A 25,630-nucleotide genomic window follows, 5' to 3' on the forward strand; every position below is an offset into this window, starting at 1 on the left:
CATTTCGATCACTAGACAAATCGCCACAAAGGACCACTGGTATTCAAGTCCACTGCATTGGCAGTTCGATCTGGGGATGAGGTGACAGACTGATCTTTCGATCAACTCGCCTTTGCGGCGATTTGTCTAGCGATCAAAATGCAACGATTCCCTGACCATTATTGGCCTTGTGGTCCTCTGTTGAGATGGGCGTAATGGTCGGTCTATTTTTGGTTTATTTTTGTTTTATTTTATTGTAGTGGTTTACATCTCTGTTAGTAATATTTCACATAAATTTGGACCTGGTGCCCGTCAGAGGAGGCGCCATTAAATTTCTATTTAACTGGCTTTCAAAATTTAGTCAATTATTATTTTATTATTCTAACATTTAGATGTTCTAAATTATCTTAGAGAGTTTCTGCTGCAATAATTTTATTCTTGTTACCCCCTTCTCTTCCCTCCCTGTTCGTTTATCGTTATATTTTATTTTCGCTGTTGTCTTGCCATGCTGCCGGCATTATTTTTATTTTTAATTTTTATTCTAATTTCTATGGTTATATATATATATATATATATATATCCAATATTTTAAATTTTAGAATTAAATAAATAAAAAAATAAAACATAAGCCAGTAGTATGGCAAAAACTGTAGAGCAAAAATTAACATAAAAATAACCAGTTAGTTTAACTTCTGGAACAGAAGTTAAACTAACTGCAGCGCTAAACAAGACTGCAGCGATAATTCAGATGCAGCATGGATTTGCTAAGGGAAAGTCTTGTCTGACAAATTTGATAGGATATTATGATGTGGTTACAATGGAACTGGATGCAAAAAATAATTTTGATATCATATACTTGGATTTCAGGAAAGCTTTTGATACTGTTTTGCATGGAAGACTACTGTACAAATTGGAGCAGAATGATATTAAGGGTAAGTTGCTACAATGGATAAAATAATGGTTGAGTGGGAGAAGACAGAGGGTGGAAATCAATGGGTGCAGTTCTCCATGGACTAATGTTATTAGTGGAGTCTCACAGTGTTCGGTGTTGGGTCCACTGTTGTTTTGTATATTTATCAATGATATTGATGAAGGTATATCAGGCTTAGTGTCGAAGTTTGCAGATGATACAAAGGTTGGCAGGGTTGTTAATGATAGTAATGGCAGTGTGCTTCTGCAACAGGATCTAGAAAATTTGGGCAGATGGGCTGAGAAGTGGCAACTAAAGTTTAACATTGACAAATGCAAAGTACTACATATGGGTAGAAGTAACCCCAGAGAAATGTACCAACTGTGTGGTACTACACTTAAATTGGTAGAAAATGAAAAATACCTGGGAATAACTGTGCAGTCAGATATGAAGTTTTCTGAGCAATGTAGACAGGCTGCCAGGGCAGGTCATGGGGTTTTATCAATGATATACAGGAATTTTGCTAGCAGGGAAAAGGAAGTGATTGTCCCTCTGTATAAGGCAATGGTCAGGCCACACCTTGAGTACTGCATACAGGTCTGGAAGCCTCATTTTAGGAAGGATATAAATTTGCTTGAGCGTGTACAGAGAAGGGTAACAAGATTGGTGAGGGGAATGAAGGGATCCTCTTACCAAGAGAGGCTTAAGTTCTGCAAATTGCAGCAGCTGGAGTCTAGGTACCTGAGCGGTGATCTGAGTGAGGTATAAGGCCTTGAATGGGTTGAGCACGCTGAATTCTGATGGGATTCTTCCACTGGTTCAGATTACGAACATAAGGGGGCATAAATTGAAATTGAGGAAGGACAGATGTAGAATAGATAGATTTATGGAAATTTGTGTTTAGTCTGCGTGTGGTTAATTGCCGGAACAAATTTTCATCTGTCGTTGTGGAAGTTGATAGGTTAAATAAATTTAAGGAGGAACTGGACAAACATTTAGGGGGAATGGGTGTGTGAAATTTGTTTTTTTTTTTTTTTTTGTATTTTGCAAAAATTGAAGGTAATTGTGTCCTGTCATTCGATGTTCTAAAATAATGGGACCTATCAACAGGTTATAAATCATACCGCACCACACAATGATTGAGAAACGAATTTGAAATTTTGTTTACACAGTACCACATGGATTCACGTGCGACCATCGACGAGTGTTACATGTGTTGTTGGTTCCATTCCAGGTAAACATTGCTTCATCAGTAAATAGTATTAATGGAAGCATTTCATGATTGGCATTTAACCAATGATAAAATTCAAGATGGGTGGCACTGTCCCCTATGTGAAATTTTGCACACACTGTGGGTGAAATGGGTACAAGCTCTCTTCGTGTAGTGTTCTCCATACACGTGTTCATGAAACACTGAGACGTGCAGAAAGTCTTCATGTGCTAATTGTAGGACTATGCTGAACCATGTTCAGAATGTCTTTCTGTTCCTGCACATTTTCTTGATGTCCTTGTTCAGATGAACAGATGAAACATGAGCACTGAAAAGCATACCACTTTCACGCAATGTGTTGAAAACTGGAAAACACTCTACGATTTGGAAATCAACGTGCAGGAAAGTGCTGACGGTATTCTTTAACAGCAGCAGAGGCACTACCATCACAGAAGCCGTAAACATACAGCATATCTGCATATTCGGCATTAGTAAAAATGTGCACCATTTTTAGCAAACACTTCCACAATTAGAACTGACAACTGATGCTACTCACTGATTCACTTCTACAGTCGCAACAATCAACTGATAACTGGCAATCAAATGGCAGGGAAGGAAAATATTGCGTGTCAATTTCAAAACAAATGTACATTAAAGTAGCTCTATTGCGGAAACCATTTAGGATAGGGCAAATGTTTATATGAACTTGTTTGCTTAAAATAACCTATCCTTTCACCTCCTGGAATATTGACCTTTCCTCCTGGGATACCCTGTATATGAATATATTTTGTCATCATAAAAGTTAATATTTATATAACTTCTTTTTTTTTTTTAAACTTAATACCAACTGGATAAATTGGAGCAATTTAATATATAAGTATTAGGAGTGAAGGCTATACCCATGAGGCCAGAGGGCCAAGTATTTAGGTAACCTAAGTTGGACTTCTTTGTTGTACCCTATAAATAAACACAGATTATAATAAAATAGTAAAATTAAGATGATGATGTAGCTAGTTATTGATATTTGGATACATTGAATGGAATGTTAACTAGGGCTAGCTCCACTTAATATATCTCATCAATAATTAGCTGAGGCTATCTGTTTCTGTTTGCCATTTGCCAGTTTTTCTAGGTTCAAATGTACTGAGAATTTATTGCGAATATATTATCAATTTAGTTTAATTACTTTAATACACATTAAATTTAGCAGAAAACTGGCAGAATAACCGCTAGCCTGACAGATAGCAGTTAAAATTATTAATAAAAAATAATGGAAGTGAATCAAGAATAATAAAAGTGAGTACCAACTATTAATTAGTGCAATTTATTTATGCAGTGAAAAGGAAAGGCTTAAGCCAAAATTAAGGCGAATAGGAAGAGGAATAAGAATAGTAATAAACTTCAATCTCCCTCGAATTCCTCTAATAGATTTTGAGGTATAAAAATTTATAGAGTTAGCAAGCAGAAAACAAAAGCATAGAAACAGCTTAAGTCTTTCCTTTTCACTACATAAATAAATTACACTAATTAATAGTTGGTACTCACTTTTATTATTCTTGATTCACTTCCATTATTTTTTATTAATAATTTTCACTGCTATCTGTCGGGCTAGAGTTATTCTGTCAGTTTTCTGCTAAATTTAATGTATATTACAGTAATTAAACTAAATTGATAGTACATTCATAGTAAATTCTCAGTATATTTGAACCTAGAAAAACTGGCAAATGGCAAACAGAAACAGATAGCCTCAGCTAATTATTAATGGGATATATTGAGAGGAGCTAGCCCTAGTTAACTTTCCATTCAATGTATCCAAATATCAATAACTAGCTACATCATCATTTTAATTTTACTATTTTATTATAATCTGTGTGTTTATTTATAGGGTACAACAAAGAAGTCCAACTTAGGTTACCTAAATATTTGGCACTTTGGCCTCATGGGTATAGTTTTCACCCCTAATACTTATATTCTGAAGTAATGTTCAATCATTATTTTGATGGCATTAATCTGTTCTGATACTCTTTTTCTATTCCTCATACTCCTCTACATAAGTTCATATATATATATATATATATATATATATATATATATATATATATATATATATATATATATATTAGTATGCATTTTATCATGACTTCACAAAAGTGATAACATTACACGAATAATTATCCATGACTGCAGTAAGTGGCATACTTTATTTGTAATTAAAAATAAATCCGTCTTGGAGAGACAGCAATTGATGTATAAAATCAATAAAATGTCACAAAATATAACCTTCAGCATAACAGGATGACTGTAGAAATAGTGTCAATTAAAAGCAACAAAAGAAGCTAAAATTAAATTACAGTTAATTTTGTTTTGTTTTTTTTTCTAATTTAACAATTACAAAAAAGATTATAAAATAAGATACTATAGCAGCATTCATTCTAATACCTTCACTATAATACCCATCCTCTTTGTCTCTGATGTGAAAGGAAAGATTTGAAGAATAGAATAAGTCAAAATCTGGTTGTGTGCTGTTCTCACTTTCATTGTTGATAAATCTCTGTGAATAAGAGCAAGGCCTACACTCTCAGTCCATCTAACAAGGGCAACCTACATACATAAAATAATTTATCAGTATTTCCTAAAAAAAAAGTATTTTCTGATTTCTACAGATATTGCAGCATTACTATTCCTTTCTATTTTACAATTAGACTGCATTATTATGATATTGCAATTAATGCTAATATAAAAACAGCAAATTTTTCAATATCATTTTTAATAAAAATATTTTCATAACTTATGAAATCTAAATAATAAACTGAATTATTGCACTTTAAATAAACTAAAAATAAATTAGGTGAATTTCCATTTGAATACATCCTCAAGTTAATAAATAATGGCTTTCCCATTCATCACTTGTTTGGAAAGATCTGGATTCAATTCCATCATTGGCTAGAGTAGTTTCATAAAGAGTACTATTCTTGAAGTTAAGCCATCTTGATAAATAGGATGGTATAACTCAGGTATTACCCTTTCCCACTAAATATTTCAGTCCTCAATTAATAGACTGCAGTGAAAAACTAAAAAACTTTGATGACATTAAATATATGAAGGGGAGGAAAACATCACTGATGATAAGGAAAACACCTAAATGGAGGAGACAAAATCAATTATATTAAATGAATATGTAGATGCCCAGGGGTATGCTGGCACACAAAGTTTTTAATAAAAAATTATCTAAAAAGTTTTAATATCAATAAGGCAAATTTCTTTGCCTTATTGATATTAATATGGCAAAGTGTTATCGTATGTTTGGGTTAATTTGTCAATCATCAGCAGTATTAAAAACAGGTAATATCTAAAAATTTTATTTAGTGAACACATTTTGCATGAAAAAAAATATAATTGGGTACTATATTTGGAGAAAGTCATAAGATGTACGTCAATAAAAAGATTGATTATCACTAGACTAAATAACCAAAAACAGGAAAAACCTTTGTAATTTTCTGTTGTCTAAGGACAATCAAAAGTCTTTAATATTATATGAAGGTAATAATATTTGAAAGTTTAATGAGAAATTTGTTTACTTAATGTGCACATAGTTACATTATGGTTTTCACCATTAGACAAATGACAAACCAAAAAGAACATTTGTCTTTAAATGAAAAATCTTTTTTACCCCAAGTCAGAGATGTGCTGGATATTTGTGACCCAGATGAATTTCAGGCTCCCCATCTACACAACTGAAACACCTAATACCTTTCAAAAAGTGTTTTCAATTGCTCCGGTGAAAATTACAGGAATTTCTGTTAGCAGACAACGAAGAAAAATACGGGATCAAATATGAAATGCTATTATGCCTAAATGTTTCTTTGTGCACATAGAAAAAACAGTACCTATTACGCACAACAATTTTTTTCCAAAAAAGAAATTGTTATACATTCCTTCTTTGGTGTGTTTTGCAACAAACTAAATCTAACAAATAAAATTTCAAGGAAATACATCCACTGGAAGCCACATTATAAATTGGAAAAATTACAAAAACTGGTGTCTGACAAAGTACCACACTATGCAATGGATAAAAGCAGTTTGTATTACTTGCATAAAATTGTTCTTTGAAAACGATTATATATAAGTATATATTACTACACATTTTCTGGATGTATTAGCATGGGCACATGATGCAAGAAAGCAAGCTTATATAGCATCAGCCAAAAAAATAAAATAAAATAAAATAAAAAGCCCCTTCCCATTTCATCCATCCACTCGCTCCAAATTGTCTGTCCAGTTCCACCTTGAATCTGTTTAAGCTATCAACTTCCACAACGACAGATGGAAGTTTGTTCCAGCAATCAACCACCTGCTGGCTACAGGCAAACTTCCGCACATTATCCTACAACTGTCTTTTCTCAATTTGAATTTATGCCCTCTCAGGCGATTATTCTGAGCAAGAGGAAGAATCCCATCAGCATCGAGCATGCTCAAACCATTCAAGGCTTTATACACCTCAATCAGATCACCTCGCAGGTGCCTAGTCTGCAGACACTGCAATTTGCAAAACTTAAGCCTTTCTTCATAAGAGCAACCCTTTGTTCCATTCACTAATCTTGTTGCCCTTCTCTGTACTCATTCAACAACTCTACATCCTTCTTAAAATGAGGTCTCCAGACCTGTATGCAGTACTCAAGGTGTGGCCTGAAGGGGATAATCACCTCCTTGTCCCTGTTAGTAAAATTCCTGTATATCATTGACAAGACACCATGAGCTACCCTTGCAGACCGTCTGCACTGCTCAGAAAACTTCATATCTGCCTGCACAATTATCCCCAGGTCCTTTTCACTCTCTACCACTTTCAGTGTGGTACCACACGGTTGATACGTTACTCTGGGGTTACTGCTTCCCATATGCAGTACTTTACATTTGTCAATGTTAAACTTCAGTTGCCACCTCTCAGCCCATCTGCTCAAATTTTCTAGATCCTGTTGCAGCAGTGTACTGTCATTAACAACCCTGCTGACCTTTTTATTGTCTGCAAACTTGGACATTAAGCCTGATATACCATAATCAATATCATTGATGAATAGAGAAAACAACAATGGACTCAACACTGAACCCTGGGGGACTCCACTGTGTATCTGATCTTGTATCAAAATTTCAAGAAAAAATCTATAGAAACTGTAAGCTGCATCATACACTTCTGAAAACTAGTGTCAAATTGAAATCTTTGCAACCACTGTTGTTTGCACACAAAGAAAAACAGTGTGCACTCCTCAATGATTTGTTTTTTGAAAAAAATATTACATCGTTCTTCAGTGTTTTTCATCTAGTATTAGAATTTAAAGGAAATCTGTCTATTGGTAGTTGCATTATAAACTTTTTTAAATTGCAATCATAGCAAAACAAAATAGAATATGATTTTTTTGTGCATATAATTATTATCACTGTGAGCTCTCTGCACCAGGTGGGATCAATAACTGTCAGATTCTTAACAGTTTAATAGTATAAACTATTTATGGGTGGCCATATGCTGGTATATTTTCTTTTCCAATATGCTACTCATATCATGTATGCCAAGGATTACCGTCACTGCAACAGAATAAGTAAACAGGAAGTATAGGAGGACTCATCAGGGAACAGAATTGTACCCAATTTGTTAGGATTCCAAATCACTTGATGGCACCAGTTTAACCACCGAAACTGGTGGTTAAAACTACCAGTTTCGATAGTTTTAACCCCAAACCATCATCACAGCACCACTATGTGGTGATTTGGGATTAAAGGAATACAAACCACTGGTTTCCTTGCGTAGAACCCACTTAAATTGAGCCTTCTTAACACAGTCTGGTTGGAAATGTTTTCATATGTGGCCTGTGTATCCTATTACTAATTTTAATTTTAGTAGTAGGATATCATAGGGGGTTCTGTCTTGCTGTTAGAGTGAGATAGCAATCTGTTCTGGTTGGCGTAGCCCTCTGACAACCTTGGCCAGCTTTTCTTGCAATGGTCTCAATCTCCTGAAACTGCTTCCATAGTGTCACACTGTGTAACACATTAAACCAACGTGCCACCTCCACAAACTGCCTGACTTCAAGTAGTCCAACAGCTTACCATCTCAAAGAATCATCTAAATGATGATGACTTGCCATCCTGAGAGCTGGAGATGTGGCTATCCCACTGAGCAAGCCAAAAAACTGGGAATGACCAATGACGTGATGTGGTCGCAATCCGTATTTTTATAGGCATGAATAATTTGCATAATGTGCAGCTCTGTAAGGTGGTAGATCAGTTTCTATTGGATACTTAGAATTTGCATGCCAGGATACCTATTATATCAAATATTCACCTTCAGTGACACTGTTCACAATAAAATATTCATAAAGAACATTTTGTTCTGTTAATTTTGTCCAGCAGTGTGGTATCATTATACGGTGTATGCATCTTTAAATTTTATATTTATATTCACTTCCCCAAAAACTGCATATGGAATTACAGAGAATTCATGTAACTGCAATTTGAATTATGGGTGCAGGTATTTATAATCCATTTTATTTGCACAAGAAAAAAAAAAGAAGGAAGGGAACAAAAAAAAAAAAAACACTGAACACTAATGATACAAAAAGACACGATTCCTACACAGCTGCTGTGCATGTTCAAATCACTACATATATTCACTCAATTTGAAAGGGGGGAAAAAAATAGTTTCACACTGGAAATTTTGAAAATATATATTTTTCAAAATAAATTTTGCTTATAATAGTTTTTTAAATTATTTTTAAAAAACAATTTTTCTTAAGGAATTCACAACAAATCTATATAATAATAAAAAAGATAACTGAGTTTCACTGTTGCCACCATAATAGTCATGCAACTCAATGTACATAAGCTGTACATTAAAACAAGCACTGCTGTTTATTATGTTTAACTGTATATGCCTTCTAAAGAGAGAAATGGTTTTGATATGTTATTTGATGTTTAATACTTGCAAATTCAAGCTCTCTCTCTCTCTCTCTTCCAGCACTGCTGCTCATTCAACAAACTTGGTAATAGCACTAAACAACACTAATTACAACTATGTATGCTGGTCAGAGAGCACTTGTGCACCGTTAACAAGTTTGACAATATATCTCGTATACATCTGGCTACATTACTGTTATGGTAGCAAAAATGAAACTTGGCAATCATGTTTATCACATAAGAGAATTTATTTCATTTAACCATAGCACAATTGTTATCTTTGTCACAATGACTAAATGAATAAGCTAAATGTATATTCATGAATGTCTAATGCAATGAAACTGAAATATTAATATTGTAAATGAGAATTATGAAAATTCTGCATAGTGTTAATAAGAGTATCTGAATAAAAGTTTCTCTTGATTAATACTGATATGTTCTGAGCTTCTACAGATACTTCAAACCCTTTTAAATCAAACAGACATATTTTGGTCCCTTGAATTTAAACTAAATTGATCAGCTTTAATTGATCAGCTGTATTTTGATTTTCATTTTATCAATCTTGCAAATTTCAAAGGGAATCCAAATTCCATATAAACATGAAAGCAGTTTCCTTAAGTAACAAATATCTCTAAATAATAATCTTAAAAACAGCAGATGGATGGAAATTAATCTTGTAAACAGGCTTTTTCATAAAAAAATATACATTTATATCATTACTTGCTGAAATGCCCATCATACGATGTGCATTTATATCAATATAGGGCTTACTACTTTCCTTTCATTTTTCTACCCAGATTTCAGAATTTATTTAAGTTTTGAAGAGCAAGTCTATAAAATAATAAATGGTCCCAGTATAAACCATACATTTGTATAATAGGGTTGTTTTGTGATTTGTTTTGGTGTTTCTTCAGATAATGAAATTCTTTATTGCTTCCCATTTCCTGTTATGATCTAACATCTTTTAACTTTGTCTTGCTAACCAATGCTTTTCTCCCACTTGTAAAATGACATTTTATTTATAAAACACTCTTATAATGAAGAAAAAAAATCTAAATACTTAAAACTTGAATGCATAACAAATATGAATTATTGCCACTAAATTTAATTATCATCATTATTAAAAGCTTCACTTACAACTCAAAAATAATTGTATAAATCTGGTCATAAAACTCACCTGTCACTTTTTCTTGAATTAGGATTAAAAACATTACAGAATTAATATATAGAAACACACACTGCAGGCTACTTTAGTAGTAGTATGACCAAACAGCATGTTAAACTGTCAATAACTTGAATTACTGGTGTGATGCAATGTGGCATAAAGTCAACAATGTGCTAAAAAATGAACACTGGACTGAACCATTCATGTAACAAAATCATCCTCAATTCCTGGAGCAATGTGAGAAGGGGATTGTGCTGACAACCACATTTTTATATCAAAGATGCCTCAATGGAATTCAAGGATTGGGATGGTCACAACAAATGCTCAAAATCCTCCTTGCGTTCCTCAAACTGTTCTTTCACACATATGGCATGTGGGATGGCCGTATTTTCACCTCAAAAATATCCCTGTGCATAGAGTTAAAAACCTGTAATGTTGCCGAGTGTACCTGATCCACAACAGGGTTCAGATATGAGGTGTGGCAATAAAGTTCCTGGACTGGTGCAATAAAAAGAACACAAAGTGAAGGAGCTCAAATATGGTTTTATTTTTATTCAAAGTAATTACTACTTGACTGTGTGCATTCATCCTTCATCCTTTCATCACATTCATCCTTTGCATTCCTGGCATCAACATGGCAATACTTTCCAATTGTGTGTGTGAAATCAGTGACTTCTATGAAGGTCTCATACTATTGTAGTGCATTCTATGTAAGGATCTTCAAGAAATAAACTATTCAAACACTTTGTACACCGTGATAAATAATTTTAATAAATGAGCATTATATTACATATCCTTTACCAAGTTCTTATTAACATGCATATTGAGTCAGAAAAAGGATTACAAATTTACCTTTCTCTAACTGCTGGCATAATGTCATAAGAGGCTCCTCCAACCCAGTGTTTAACATTCCCCATCATGCTCCATGAGTTCCTACTTAACTTTATTGCTGAAGAGCCTATCCATAAATCCCTTATGTTTCACTCCCTTGTTTCAAAGCCCCCTGGATAATTTTCTTAACATAAAAAAAAAAAAAAAAAACCAGAAAATAAAGGAAGCCTTTTACATTAAGAATTTAGCCATATGTCTAAATAGTATTGAATTTTCTTGTATGGTATAAAAGAAAAATAATTTAAAATAAGTGATCAAATACGCTTTACTGATCGTTGTTCAACATAACATATGCACATATTACCTCATCAGGACTTGATGCTTGATAAACAAAGGGCTCTTTGCTGTGTTGATCAGCTTCTGTATCACAGTCTTCTGATACTCCTTCATTTAAAATAGATTCATTTTCATACACAGGGGTAACATTATGACATAGGGCAAGTGCTCTAACAGCTTCCTGAACCCTTGTTATAACTGTGCGTCGCATTTTTGGAGGGGCAGTCATCAGTTTGGTTGGAGTAGTACCTGAAGATGAACCGCTAGTAGATGGATGTGGAGCATATGCAGTGCGAAGATGTGCTGCTACCTAAAAAAAAAAAAATTGTTAATTTTATATAAATCTGTTTCTCAACAACTGACTGAAGTACATTGCATAAAGCATGTTTCATTATAATTTTTGCTCATATTTCTAACACATGTTAGACACACAAGCTAAAATTATGTTACAAGTTACAATAAATTGTTCGACTACTGAGTGCTGAGAACTTGGGATGAACGGTCCATAGTCACAAATGGTCGTTAGTGTAGTATCTCAAATAGAGAGCTTTATGGTAACTGAAAAAAGTTTCTAGTACCCTGGCTTGGCCTAAAACTGAGGAACTAACGAAAATGTCTATTCGAGTCTTTCCAGTTGTTGTGAATGACAAGGGTGGGAGAAGCGATTAAAGTCTTGGGATAGAAGTGACTGGCAGGTGAGGGCCATGCAGACTCTGCGCAGGTGCTTGAGTGACGAGCACTCAGGATGAATAGACAACAAAAACATTCGAGTCTTTCCAGTTGTTGTGAATGACAAGAGTGGGAGAAGCGACTCAGACTTCTTCCTGGAGAAGCGATTAAAATCTCGGGGAAAAAGCGACTGGCAGGTGAGGGCCGTGCAAGACTCGGCGCAGGCACCTTCCCACCCCCACCACTGGCTCTCTGAGTACCTCCTTGCCGGGACAACTCCAGCTTTGAAAACTGTTAAAAAATACTTCTCATCGCAAAATTTATAAGTGACCTTTATAGAATTAACTAACTAACTATTTGGCAACCTTTTTGTCACCAAAAGGAGAATTACTTAGTACAAAGAAGTGAGCTATCAAAGTGCAATAAAAATTGGGTTTTTTTAAATTTTAACACAAAAATGAAATGATAGATTTCAATCGGAATAGCTTTCCCTTGGTAAGCATCGAATAATGCATAGCTAATGTGATTTTTAAATTTTTAGCTACATAAGCAACGGAAATAGAGGGGGGGGACAAGAAAATTACTCACATTTTCCTGTCTGGCGACACCATTTTTAATTTTAAAACTATTTTAAAATTATATTTTAGACCTGCTCATTGAGCTCTTTCCAACTGTGTATAATAAGCTATAGGCTGTCGACATTTTTTGTCCCTGCCCCACATTTTACCCCCCCCCCTCATTTCTCAGACAAATTTTTTCAACAACGATCAATATGGTGTTATGTTGGCCCACATGATGCACAAACTCATGCAAAATTTCAAGTCAATATGTTGAGTGGTTCCAAAGATACAATGCTGTAACAGACGGATGGACAGACAGACAACCGAGTGACATTATAAGGGTTATTCATTAGAAGACGGACCCTAAAAATTAAGCAACATTACTAAATATAAATGAAGTACACTAATTTACATAATTTTCAGCTAATTAATTAGTTTTATGAACCTTAAAGTGAAATAAATTGCACCGAGGCAAGGCCCTAAACCAAAAAATCAAGACAATGTTTTCAAAACACCATCTACAAGGCAAAGGAAGCCAGTAACATCAGGCCCACTAATGCATAAATAGCTGGAGTGTGATAGCCAACTTAATCAAAAGCTCAAATTTGTTTATTTTATTTCTCCTGGCATTACTAGAGAAATAAATTCAAGTTTGTATTTTATTCTTTTTACAACCCTGATACATCCCTTACAGATGCTTAATCACATTTCTCCCTATGGTCTGTGACTGCTAATAGTTTTTGCACCTATTTTAATATATTTCCATACAAAAGTAATTAAAGGCTGTGCATTAAGTTCTTGCTGAAGGAAAGTGCAAGTGTAATTTTGGCTCATGCCACTAATCTGTGTCATTCTTATGAATCTCCCCCACCATCACCAAATTAGCGGTGTCTCTGTACTCTTAACACCTCCTAAAATGACATTACCACCTCCGTTCAGATAAACAGCATCTTTACACAACAAATTCTTTCTACTAACTAGGGGAGCAGAAGGAATTTCTCTCAAGCAGGCTGAGAAAAATTCTCTCACATAAACCTTGTAGAGACCCTCCAGTTTAAAATAAATCCACATGGCATCCAATCATAACTCCTCTGTGTCTGGGGAGAATTGAAGAAACAGGAGCATTTTGCCCTATATTACATTTTTTCCAGTATAATCTTATATTTTCTGACAAAATCAGCAGTATGTATACTTTACATCATTAGTTCCCATATGATAACCATACACCCTTAAGAACTCATTGCAAATTTTTTATTATAGAGACAAATTCACCATTAATTTTTGCACCCAGCAGATATACTCTGATTCTGCGCTATCTGTCTTTATTACAAAATATATTTCCATTTTACTTCACAATTTAATCTCCCATTAAGACTACTTCCAGAAGACCCAGGGCATTGCGCACTGGATAACATAGTCCTGAAGGACTCAGCAAAGTGGTGTTTGATATAGAACTAGACACTTGAGTCTCTGTCAAGCCTCCAGCTGGATTTTTCACTAGGACACCACTTCATTTCCTCAGAGACTCAACCACATCTTGCAGTGCCCAAGTTTCAATTTCATATGACCGCACTCCAGACAGATAGCACATAGAAATAATCACCAGCTAGAGAAATTTCTGCATATCTGTAACAATAAGTACAACAAAAGTTCGTTGTAATGGATTATATTTGAATAAGGACTGTATGCACAAATAATTACAGACCTGTTAGTTTAACTTCTGTTATGGGGAAAATAATGGAGTCACTGGTTAAAGAATTGATGCAGGATCACCTAGACAAGACTGCAGTAATAGTTCAGACACAGCATAGGTTTGTTAAGGGGAAGTCTTGTCTGACCAATTTTATTGGACACTACAATATGGTCACAAAGGAACTGGACGCAAAAAATAATTTTGATATCATATACAGTTAGTCCTCATATAACACGTGTTTACACTACACGAATTCAATCACACACGATTTATAAATAGGGGAACGATATCGTATATAACACGAACCAAATTCGCTTATGCACGATTCGCCTTTGTGTTTACAAGAAATGGCATTCGAACACGGAATCACCCCAACTGAACGTAACATGATAGAAATGAAGAGAAGATTTTTTTATATCATTTTGTCTAAAAATCAGAGTGTCACTAAAGATAAGCATAGGAGCAGAAGAATCCTTTTTGCAAGATATAATACAAGACTGAGTTTTAGAAGGGTTGAAATCAACTAAGTTGTCTTTGTCCCACTGGAGAATTACCTGAAGATTGGCATTTAAGGAATTGGTAGCAGATTTTTGAGAAGTTGAAGTTGATTGAGCAGGACAAGGTTTCTCAAAATGGAAAGTGGAATGCAATGTGCTATCATCGGCAAAACTTTGGATAGGATTTCCAGTCAGTGAAAGGTCATTAATATACAAGAGGAAAAGAGTGGGGGAAAGACCTGAACCCTGGGGGACGCTGGCATTAGTGGAGAAGTTAGAAGACAGAGAGCCATCTACCATCGCCCTCAGTGAGCAATCAAAGAGAAATCTAGATAACCAATTACAAAAAACAGTTGGCAAACCATAAGATGGAAGCTTGTTTACCTTTATGCCAAACATGATCGGAAGCCTTTGAGATGTCACAAGCAACTGCTTGTGTTTCACCGAACCTTTCCATTGAATTAGTCCATAAATGGGTAACTTAAGCCAGAATATCACCAGTGGATCAACACTGATGGAATCCATACTGGCGATCGTTGATCAGACAGAAGGTTTCTAGGTAGTTTAAGAGTTGGCAGTTAATTGATTTCTCCATTACTTTAGAAAGAGAAGAAATAATTGCAATGGGACGATAATTGGATGGGAGGGATTTGTCACCCTTTTTAGAAACTGGCTGGATGTGAGCAAATTTCCAAGCAGAAGGAAAAACACCTATGGAATAAGAAAGTGAAAAAAAGGAGGCAAAGAATAGGAGTAAGTTCAGGAGCACAGGTTTTGAGAACAAGTGGAGAAATACCATCGGGACTTGAAGCTTTCTTAGCATCAAGATTCGTCAAAATCCTTCTGACATCCATTTGATGGAAAACCACAGGAGGCATTAAATGGAGCGTGTTGGGAATGGTGGGAGGTGTTTTACCAAGATCATTAATACATGAGTTGGAAGAAAAATGGGATGCTAGCAGGTCAGCTTTAGCCTTGGCTGAAGTGACAACAGAACTATCTGGTTTGGACAGAGGTGGGAGCAGAGATGGGCAAAAGTTGCGGCCAATAGCTTTGGAAAGAGACCAGAATGCTCGGCTACCATTAGGGAAAGAAGCAAGTTTTCTACTCTTAGCCTGTTCAAACTCTAGTGTGGACTGATCAATAATGGCTTCACAATTGTTGCGAGCTTTGGTGTAGGCAGAAAATGAAACTGAAGAATTAGAAACAAGCAAATTACGATATGCAACATTCTTCTCTTGAACAGCCTTAGCACATTTATTGGAAAACCAAGGTTTATTTAAAGGATGAGATATTACAGTGGAGTGTTTTTTTTTTTTTTTTTTTTTTTTTAATGAAAACCCCAAACACAAAAGGTATCAAAACCTATAATACTTAGTACCGTGCATGGGTTGAAGGAGAAGTATGGCGGGGGCGGGAGGGCGGGGGAGATGCCGGAAACTTTGCTCTAGAGACTAAACGTGGGTTTCACCACTTCAAGCCTCCAATAAGCAAAGTGGTGGTATTTCACCGGTTGATGAAAGTCATCTACCACCTTGGACTTCAACTTCCGTAGACTGTAATTTTCAGGAAATATAAATATGTATGAAGGAAGGTTGTTTCAGAAAACAGCAGGTGAACGAATAAATGAGGAAGATGAAAAGTTGGTTCTGTGAGTTTGAAGTTGGACAGTAAATGGATGTTGGCTGGTGGTGGCACGTGTTCGGACTATTTTGAAAGAGAGAGCGCGAATTATAGAAGCCAATTCAGAAGAACAGTGCCCATGGAAATATCTGTAGAAGAGGCATGCAGCAGAAACAGTACGTCTATGAGACAGCGAGTGGAGAGACTCTGCTAGAGATGAATCATTAATTAACCTAACTGCCCTCTTCTAAATGGAATCAAGAAGCCTGAGAGAGGTTTTGGGGGACACCACCCCAGATGTGGGAACAATATTCCATGGTAGGGCGGATTTGCGATTTGTACAGAATGAACAGCTGTTTGGAAGAAAAGTAGCGCTGATAGCGAAAGAGAAAACCAAGTTTTTTAGACACAGATGCAGAGGAAGCAATATTTGTAATGTGCTTGTGCCAAGAGAGATTAGAAGTCGGGGTAATCCACAAAAGAGATATATCATTTTGCCTGGAAATCAGAGTGTCACGAAAGATAAGCATAGGAGCAGAAGAATCTTTTTTGCAGTATACAAGACAAGACTGAGTTTTAGAAGGATTGAAATCAACTAAGTTGTCTTTGCCCCACTGGAGAATTACTTGGAGATTGGCATTTAAGGAATTGGTAGCGGATATTTGAGAAGTTGAAGCTGATTGAACAGGGCAAGGTTTCTTAAAATGGAAAGCAGAATGCAATGTGCTATCATCGGCAAAACTACAGATAGGATTTCCAGTCAATGGAAGAAGGTCATTAATATACAAGAGGAAAAGAGTGGGGGAAAGAACTGAACCTTTGGGGACACTGGCATTAGTGGAGAAGTTGGAAGACAGAGAGCCATTTACCATCACCCTCAGTGAGCGATCAGAGAGAAAACTGGATAACCAATTACTAAAAACAGTTGGCAAACCATAAGATGGAAGCTTGTTTAGAACATCTTCATGCCAAACACGATCGAAAGCCTTTGAGATGTCAAGAGCAACTGCTTGTGTTTCAACAAACTTTTCCATTGAATTTGACCGTAGATGGGTAACATAAGCCAGAATATCACCAGTGGGTCAACACTGACAGAATCCATACTGGCAGTTGTTGATCAGACGGAAGGTTTCTAGGTAGTTTTAAGAGTTGGCAGTTAATTGATTTCTCCATTACTTTAGAAAGAGTAGAAGTTGTTGTTTGTTATGTTGGTGTGGGATAAAGGATTCTATTCCTGCAAGAATAATTTCACTGACACGATCTGAGCAAACGTTAACATCAGAAGTTTTGAAACAGTAATCCGACCAAGGAAAAGAAAAGTCTCGCAGGTCATCCCATTTTGCATTCTTGTAATGCCAAACAACACGAGGTTGGGAATAGCCATGAGATAAAGGCTCCATTGGAGAAGAGCCAATCACCAAGTTGTGATCTGAGGTGCCTAAAGGAACTCTCACATCGGCCGTGTACATAGAAGGGTTGTTTGTGCGAAAATGATCAAGCGTATTGGCTGTATGATTAGGATTGTCCGGTATTCTTGTATGTAAATGAACAATCGGTGCAAGGTCATTAGTAATTGCAAAAGCCTCACCATCTCGACCAGCTGGGTCGGTGTGACTAGAAAACGGAAGCCAGCTGGAGTTGTGAACATTAAAATCACCAAGGAATACCTCACTGTTAGGAAAGTTGGACTGGAGAACGTTTAGTTGCAAAGAGAGTAAGTCAAAGAACTCCAAGTGATTAGTGGAGTTGGGAGAACGGTAGAGACAACAGATGAATTTGACACAATGAGGTAGAGAGATTTTAAGCCAGAGAAGATCAAAGGGAGGAGATTCCAAATTGCCAAGTCAAGAGATTCCAAATTGCCAAATATCAGAACAAACATATGCACAAGTAATACCTTTGAGGCGAAAGGAATCATACAACGAATAATTTTGGCATCTTAGATGAGCAGTAGTTGAATCAACCGATAACTGAGATTCTGTCAGAAAACGTACATGGGGTTTGCAGACTGCAAGTGGAAATAGACATCGTTGAGATTAGAATTGAGACGAAATATATTTGTGAAATGAATTAGGAAGTGCTTGGGAGGTTTAGATCTTTTCGCAGATAAGCTTGCTCTATTAGTTTGACAATTCATGGTGTATTCAATAGTAAGAAAAAGTGGGTGGGACATGCTGTATGAAGTAATGAAATTTTTGGATATGGCATACACACGGTAAGAATATACCCAGATCCTTGACATAACGTGGTCTCGACAATGCTCCCCGCACACACACGCACACACTACTCGTACTACCTCCAGTCACTATCTTTCATAATAGAGGTAGCAAGATTATACACTAGCTGAGCCGGAAGCCTCCTAGAGAGTTACCAATAAGTTCAGTCCGGTGTACTAACTAGCGCCGGCCTGCGAACACCATTTTAGAGCTGTACCCTCGAATTTAAGGAATATTGGATCTCACCACGATGTTCATCATAACCTCGAAAGTCATCAATCATACTGCATGATGGAAGAGATAGGGAAGGGCTGACCGGAACTTAGCTCTAGAGACTAAACATGGGTTCCACCACTTCAAGCCTCCAATAAGCAGTGTGGTGGTATTGCACCAGTTGATGAGAGTCATCTACCACCTAGTACTGCCTTGTAACATAGAGGGGCAGCATTCCTCCATGTGGTGTGGGTGCCACACCTCGACCCCTGCTTACGTTGGTTCACACCTGGGTGGTCACCCACCATGCACATGAGCATGGAGGTTATACCCAGGATTACTAACAGTCCCACCATCGTGAAGGTGCAAGCAGAGGATTTGGCTGTCACAGACTGTCCGGACTTCACCGAAATTGGGTCCACTTGACTTGAGTGTCACCCGAATATCAGTTCCATCTTTTGCTTACGATAGAAGCAAAAGCATTAGCAATATTTTATTACGTAATAGTCGTAATAAAATACTTACGTATTTTATTTTGATAATTTATTATGTTTGGTAATGTTTTGGTTACGAATGTGTGTTCAATCTTGGGTGGTCAGCACCTAATCCTATTTTTCCCATAGGGCTTGCTGTTTATATTGCACGATTTTGCATTGCACGTGGGGTTCTAGGAACACAGCTATTGTGCTATACGAGGACTGGCTGTACTTGGATTTCAGGAAAGCTTTTGATACTGTTGCACACGGAAGACTGCTGTAGAAATTGGAGCGGCATGGCATTAAGGGCAAACTGCTGCGATTGATAAAGGGATTGTTGAGTGGAAGATGGCAAAGAGTAATAATAAATTAACACTGCTCTACATGGACTAATGTTATTAGTGGAGTTCCACAGAGTTTGGTGCTGGGCCCATTGTTGTTTTATATATTTATCAATGATATCGATGAAGGTATATCAGGCGTAATGTCCAAGTGTGCAGATGATACAAAGGTTGGCAGGGTTGTTAATGACACTAAAGACAGTATGCTACTGCAACAGGATCTAGAAAAGTTAGGCAGATGGGCTGAGAAGTGTCAATGAAGTTTAACATTGACAAATGCAAAGTACTGCATATGGGTAGCAGTAACCCAAGAGAAATGTACCAACTGTGTGGTACTAGACTCAGGGAGGTGGATATTGAAAAAGACCTGGAGATAATTGGCAGTCAGATATGAAGTTCTCTGGGCAGTGCAGACAGGCTGCCAGAGCAGGTCATGCAGTTTTGTCAATGATATATAGGAATTTTGCTAGCAGAGACAAGGAGGTGATTATCCCTTTGTATAATCTGGAGGCCTCATTTTAGGAAGGATGTAGAATTGCTAGAACGAGCACAGAGAATGGAAACCAGATTGGTGAGAGGAACAAAGGGCTGCTCTTACCAAGAGAGGCTTAAGTTTCGGAAGTTGCAGCTTCTAGAGACTAGGCACCTGCAAGGTGATTAGACTGAAGTGTATAAGGCCTTGAATGGTTTGAGCAGGCTCAATGCTGATGGGATACTTCCGCTTGCTCAGATTAAGAACCTGAGTGGGCATAAATTCAAATTGAGGAAAGACAGTTGTAGAATAGATGTGGAGAAGTTTGCCTTTAGCTATCAGTTAGTTGATTGCTGGAACAGACTTCCATCTGTTGTTGTTGTGAAAGTTGATAGCTTAAATAAATTTAAGGCTGAACTAGACAAACATTTGGAGTGACCGGATAAGTGAAATGGGAAGGGGTTTTTTTTTGGCTGATGCTGTATAACCTTGCTTTCTTGAATTATATACCTAAATACATATGGCTGCAAATGTTGATAGAATGATATGAAATAAGAAAAAGCATTAAATGTTGTAATTCTGTATCTTAGTGCATTTACCAGTTGTGTGAAGTAGAAGTGCCATTTTAATTTTGCTGTTTCGTATAGTGGTAGCAAAAACTCTGACTAAAGCTTGCTCGGAATCTGAAGAGCTCAAATACCCATGCAGGAGGTTCAGATGACTCCCTACTTACATCTGACATGCTTTGCATGACAAATTAATGGAAGATGGTGAGGAAAATCTGCTCCTTAGCAGTGAAAATAATTCAAATGGTAGTAAATAACCACAGACTGGAGCAGCAACATCACCTATTCTCACACAGACATAAAACCTGGTTCAGCAGGTACTGCCCATTATTTCTGAAATCCATTAAATTTATGTCAATTAAATCAAAGGTTTAACAGACATGCAGAAAGGTCCATAACTCACTTGCAAATTACTACTATCAGTTAAAACACCTTGAAACATGCCATGCTTATATTTCTAGTTGAAACCATATTTACATATAAACAAAAAATTATCAACAAAACAAACAAATATAAAAAAAAAAAAAACTCATCTCAAACTCTTCATACAAAACAAACTTACCTCGTCAAATGAATCACTGCCAAATGATACTGATCCTAAGTGCAGTTTTTTGAAGACCTAATTATATAAAAGAATGCTATAGGAACACATTAAAGAAGATTAATCATAAATGAAATAACTTCTTTAGAAGTGAGTTATTGCTTATTCCAGCAGTAACTCACCTCTTGATACTGCTTATTTAAAATTCCATGTGGGAAGAGAAACTAAGAAAAATAAATGAAAGTGAGGGGAAACTGAGGAATGGGAAAGCATACACCTCACTGGAGCATGTGCCTATCACCACAAAAAGGGGTGAGTAATTAATTTTAGAAGTAAAATTATGAGAAGCGAACCGGTCATTGTTGCATATGTAATAGGATGGGGGGGAGGGGAGGGGGAGAGAGAGAGAGAGAGAAGAGGAGGAGGAAAGGTGACTGTCTCATAAGTAATAACAATAATTGAGAGCAAGAAAGACTTAAAAACAAACTTTTTTTCTTTATTTTTATACATTCAAGCTCAAATTTACATATCATAAAGTGATGAGAACAATATTTAACCATAAGTGCCTACAAGAAAATGTAACTGGATATTCTTATGCACCTGCATAAAAAATAATTATAATAAAGCTAATAAGGGATAATGATGTGAGAGAAGAGGTAAAGGAGTAAGAAAAGGTAAAAGTAAAGAGGAGTAAGGAGTAATGATATTAGAAAATGTGAATATTATTCAAAAATTATTCTTAAAAATTATTCATTGTTAATCATTTTTTATGAATAATTTTTGAGAATAAGGAAAAACAAACTTACAGTAATCAGCATACACACCATGTTAAAGTCTATTGGGATACTGATAAATAAGCACATTTCGTGCTGTTCTTGAGACAGCAACATGAAATGTATTCAGTATTTTCACCAAGGCAACTAAGGCAATTAGGCATCAGTATACTGTATTTAAACTGTATATATTATCTAATTAGTTTGCCTATCTCGCCAAATGAAAAAGAATTAGACTGCATGGTTGGTCTGCCTGTCCTACCATTATGAAAAATAATTACTGGAATAAAAAAAAATCTGTGCAACACACCGTTATCAGAGACATACTAACTCAGCTATGCTATTAAAAATCCCATAAAAATTCCTTCCCATTTCAAAAGAATTTAAAACAAGGCCTTTTCCACAGTGTAAAATAATAAGTGATGATAACCAATCTGCTAGCTATGGGGCCACATTTCATGCATATTTTTGGTTATGTAATACTGAATTATGCTGAAACTGAGAAGTATAAAGAAAACTGCAGAAGACAAAAGTATTGCTTAGGCTGGTATGAAACAAGCACAGTGAATATGAATGTGGGTAGGTGATAGAATATCACCGAATAGTACTTGGCATACCATGCATTGTGAAAGTCCTCAATATTCCAAAAATGTAATTCTGAAAGATCATAAGTGGAAGTTAGCTATGACAAAAATGAATATCAAGTAGGCAGATTACATATTTTTACAAAAGATCTCCAAAATGTTAGTGGCACTGTCCAGTAAAGACAAGTCCAAAAGTTGCTAAAAATTACTAAAGAAACTGAGTCTACAGAGCCACTGTCAAGCATGTATAGTTTATAAAGGACACTGTATCAAAAGAATATCCATGGACAAGCTGAATGATGGGATGTCAAAATGCATTTAACATTTCTTCATGCACAATGGATATAATTGTCTTATTCAGAGGAAGTCTCAAGAGAAAGACCTCTGATTCTCTGTAGCAATGAATCTCAAATATACTATGTTCATTAGATGGCAAACCACAATGTTTTTAAAAGAATTGCTCCACTCTAATTTTAAAACATGGTGGTGTAGCCAATGGTTTGAACCTGCTGTTTTTTGTGATGTAGTGCTGGAGATATTGCTTCTGCAAGGTTCATGTGGTATCTTGCAGAAGAAATAATATTGCAAACAACTTTCATAAAACATTTTTCTAACTATGATAAAATTTTATGGGGAACAGCTTCACATTTTTCAAAAGATTTCCCTTCACAAACCTTAATGTGTGATTTCTCCTTTCCTCCATTAGAACAAACTGTTCTGCTGGAAATGGAAACCTGCCTCGTGTAATGCATTCATGGGCTGGATAAACAAATAGGACAACTATTATGACACCTGAAGATCATCATTAATGAATGCAGTTAACAAAAGTTGATAAAAAAAAAGTACAGTTCACTGCATTGAAAAGTGACAAATATTTGAAAATTTGTTCCTTAATCACTACTAATGGGTGAGCAAATAATTCTCTGAAATTATTCTTTAGGATAGTAGAATAGCTATATTTATATTCTCATACCATTCTTTTTAATATTCACATATATTTTAAAAATAGCACATTCAAAAACTAAATTGCAATTTCTATCACAGGTAATGTGCTTACACCAATGAGCCAAAACATTATGACCACCTACCTAATATGATGTTGGTCCTCCATGTGCAGCCAAAACAGCTCGTACCTGGGGAGGCATGGATGTGCTACAAGATTTCTAAATGTGTCTTGTGGTATCTGGTACCAACACATAACCAGCAGATCCTTTAACTCCTGTAAGGTGCATGGTTGAAACGCCGCAGATCAGAGTTGCTATTCCAACGCAAACCACAGATGGTCAATGGGATTGATGTCTATGAAATTTGGAGACCAGGGCAATAACTGGAAGTCTTCCTCATGTTCCGCGAACCGGTCTCAAACGATCCAGGTGGTGTGGCATGGTGCATTATCCTACTGAAAGACGGTACCACCAGTGGGGAAGATCGTTGCCATAAAAGGATGTACCTGGTCAGCAATGTTTAGGTGTGTGTGTGTGTGTGTGTGTGTGTGTGTGTGTGTGTGTGTGTGTGTGTGTGTGTGTGTGTGTGTGTGTGTGTGTGTTGGGTTGGGTTGACTGAGCGGAGCCTGGAGTTTCCCCCATTAGCTGCTTCATTTCTTCTTGTAATATGGCATCTCTCTTCTGGGCATTGTTCTGTTGAGTGTAGTGGCCAGATCGGCAACATAGCGTGGGGGGGTGGGGGGCAGAGACAACGAGTCGCCACCTCCAACCCCCAACCCTGCCATGAGAAGGCATGCTGGGTTCTACCATTATCATGCTGAGCACTCCTAAAGAACCTTAGGAGTGCTCTAGGTAGAGGAGGGAGGAGGGGGATAGAAAAGGGGCAGGTCTAAGTGAAGATCGGGCCTAGTTAGAAGGAATAAGTGTTAAGCAAGTAGAAAGATTCCCCCACTCAGGATGGTGGGGGAATAGGGGAAAGGTGGGTTTTGATGTTGTCCTCGTTTAATTATTGTGCATGAGTTGGCGATTGTCAGGTCCAGTTCGGGCATCCTCTCTTCTAATAGCCTCTCTTCTTTTGAAGGCCTTGGTGGCAAATGTGTTAAAGGCCTTAAAGTTACTTTCTGTTGCAATCTCCACTCTCGTCTGGTTACCTGTTTTATAGCAAACAAGAAAGTTTTGGTTTTTTCTTTTATATATTTGATGTGAGGGAGGAAGCTGAGTGTCTCATTTACTATTATTCCCAAGTAGCTGTTTGTTTGGGTATACTTGATCCTTTGATCCATATATTTAATTGCTGGTGGTCGCTCCCTGTCAAGCTTTCCTTTTAATGAGCATTTGTGCTGTCTCCTTTGTCGACACCTTTAGTTTGTTTTCTGTCCATGTAGCGAGTTCCTTGAGATTTAAGTTTGTCCTGTTCTCAATTTCTCTCCTAGAGTTACCAGCCATGAGTATGGTGAGATCATCTGAGTAGACAATGAAGGTAGATGATTAAAAGGTTTTTCCCAGCCAGGAGTCGAACACCAGGTTCCAGCATAAGGGGCCCAATATCGAACCCTGTGGGCAGCCCCTTGTGACTTTCCTTCTGATTTCTATTGTCAGGGAAACGGGGAACATGCTATGTAAAAAGGATAGGTGGAACAGGACCAGGGTATGTCTGCCAGGGGCAAAGGTTGATGACGTTGTAGAGCGAATATCATCTTTCAAGGGCACAAAAGGTGATATAGTTGTACACGTTGGCACTAATGATATTAAGAGTAGGAGACCGGCAGAATTACTCAACAAGTACAGGTCACTGTTGAAAAAAAGCCGAGAATTAGGGTTGCATTTGAAAGTGTCTGCAATTCTGCCCAGACACGATAGGAGGGAGTATATGATGAGAGCCTTGTCGATCAATTCGGCCCTGGAAAGATTGTGCAAGGCTCAAGGGGTAGAATTTTTTTCAGCCTGGACTGTACTTGTTAACAGGAGAGACTGCTTCTACAGGGATGGGATACACTTAAATAGAAAGGGTGCAAGAATATTTGCTGATGCTATCGAGGCAGTGTTAGGTGGGTCGGAAAACTGCTAGCTTGGGGGGATACAAAGA

General features: G+C 36.7%; 1 protein-coding gene across 1 annotated transcript in view; it reads right to left on the reverse strand.

The window, feature by feature from the left end:
- Positions 1-25,630, reverse strand: part of LOC150089919 (putative phospholipid-transporting ATPase IIA) — a 359,368-nt gene that overhangs the window by 177,070 nt on the left and 156,668 nt on the right. The window contains exons 12-14 of the mRNA XM_090368898.1: positions 21,265-21,321; positions 11,405-11,686; positions 4,539-4,700 (exon numbers count right to left, since the gene is read on the reverse strand). Coding sequence (XP_090225024.1) covers positions 4,539-4,700; positions 11,405-11,686; positions 21,265-21,321 — 501 coding nt within the window. The remainder of the gene's footprint in view (positions 1-4,538; positions 4,701-11,404; positions 11,687-21,264; positions 21,322-25,630) is intronic.

Source organism: Mastigoproctus giganteus, chromosome 2, assembly GCF_048544385.1.
Source record: "Mastigoproctus giganteus isolate SK-2022 chromosome 2, ASM4854438v1, whole genome shotgun sequence".
NCBI classification, from domain to species: Eukaryota; Metazoa; Arthropoda; class Arachnida; order Uropygi; family Thelyphonidae; genus Mastigoproctus; species Mastigoproctus giganteus.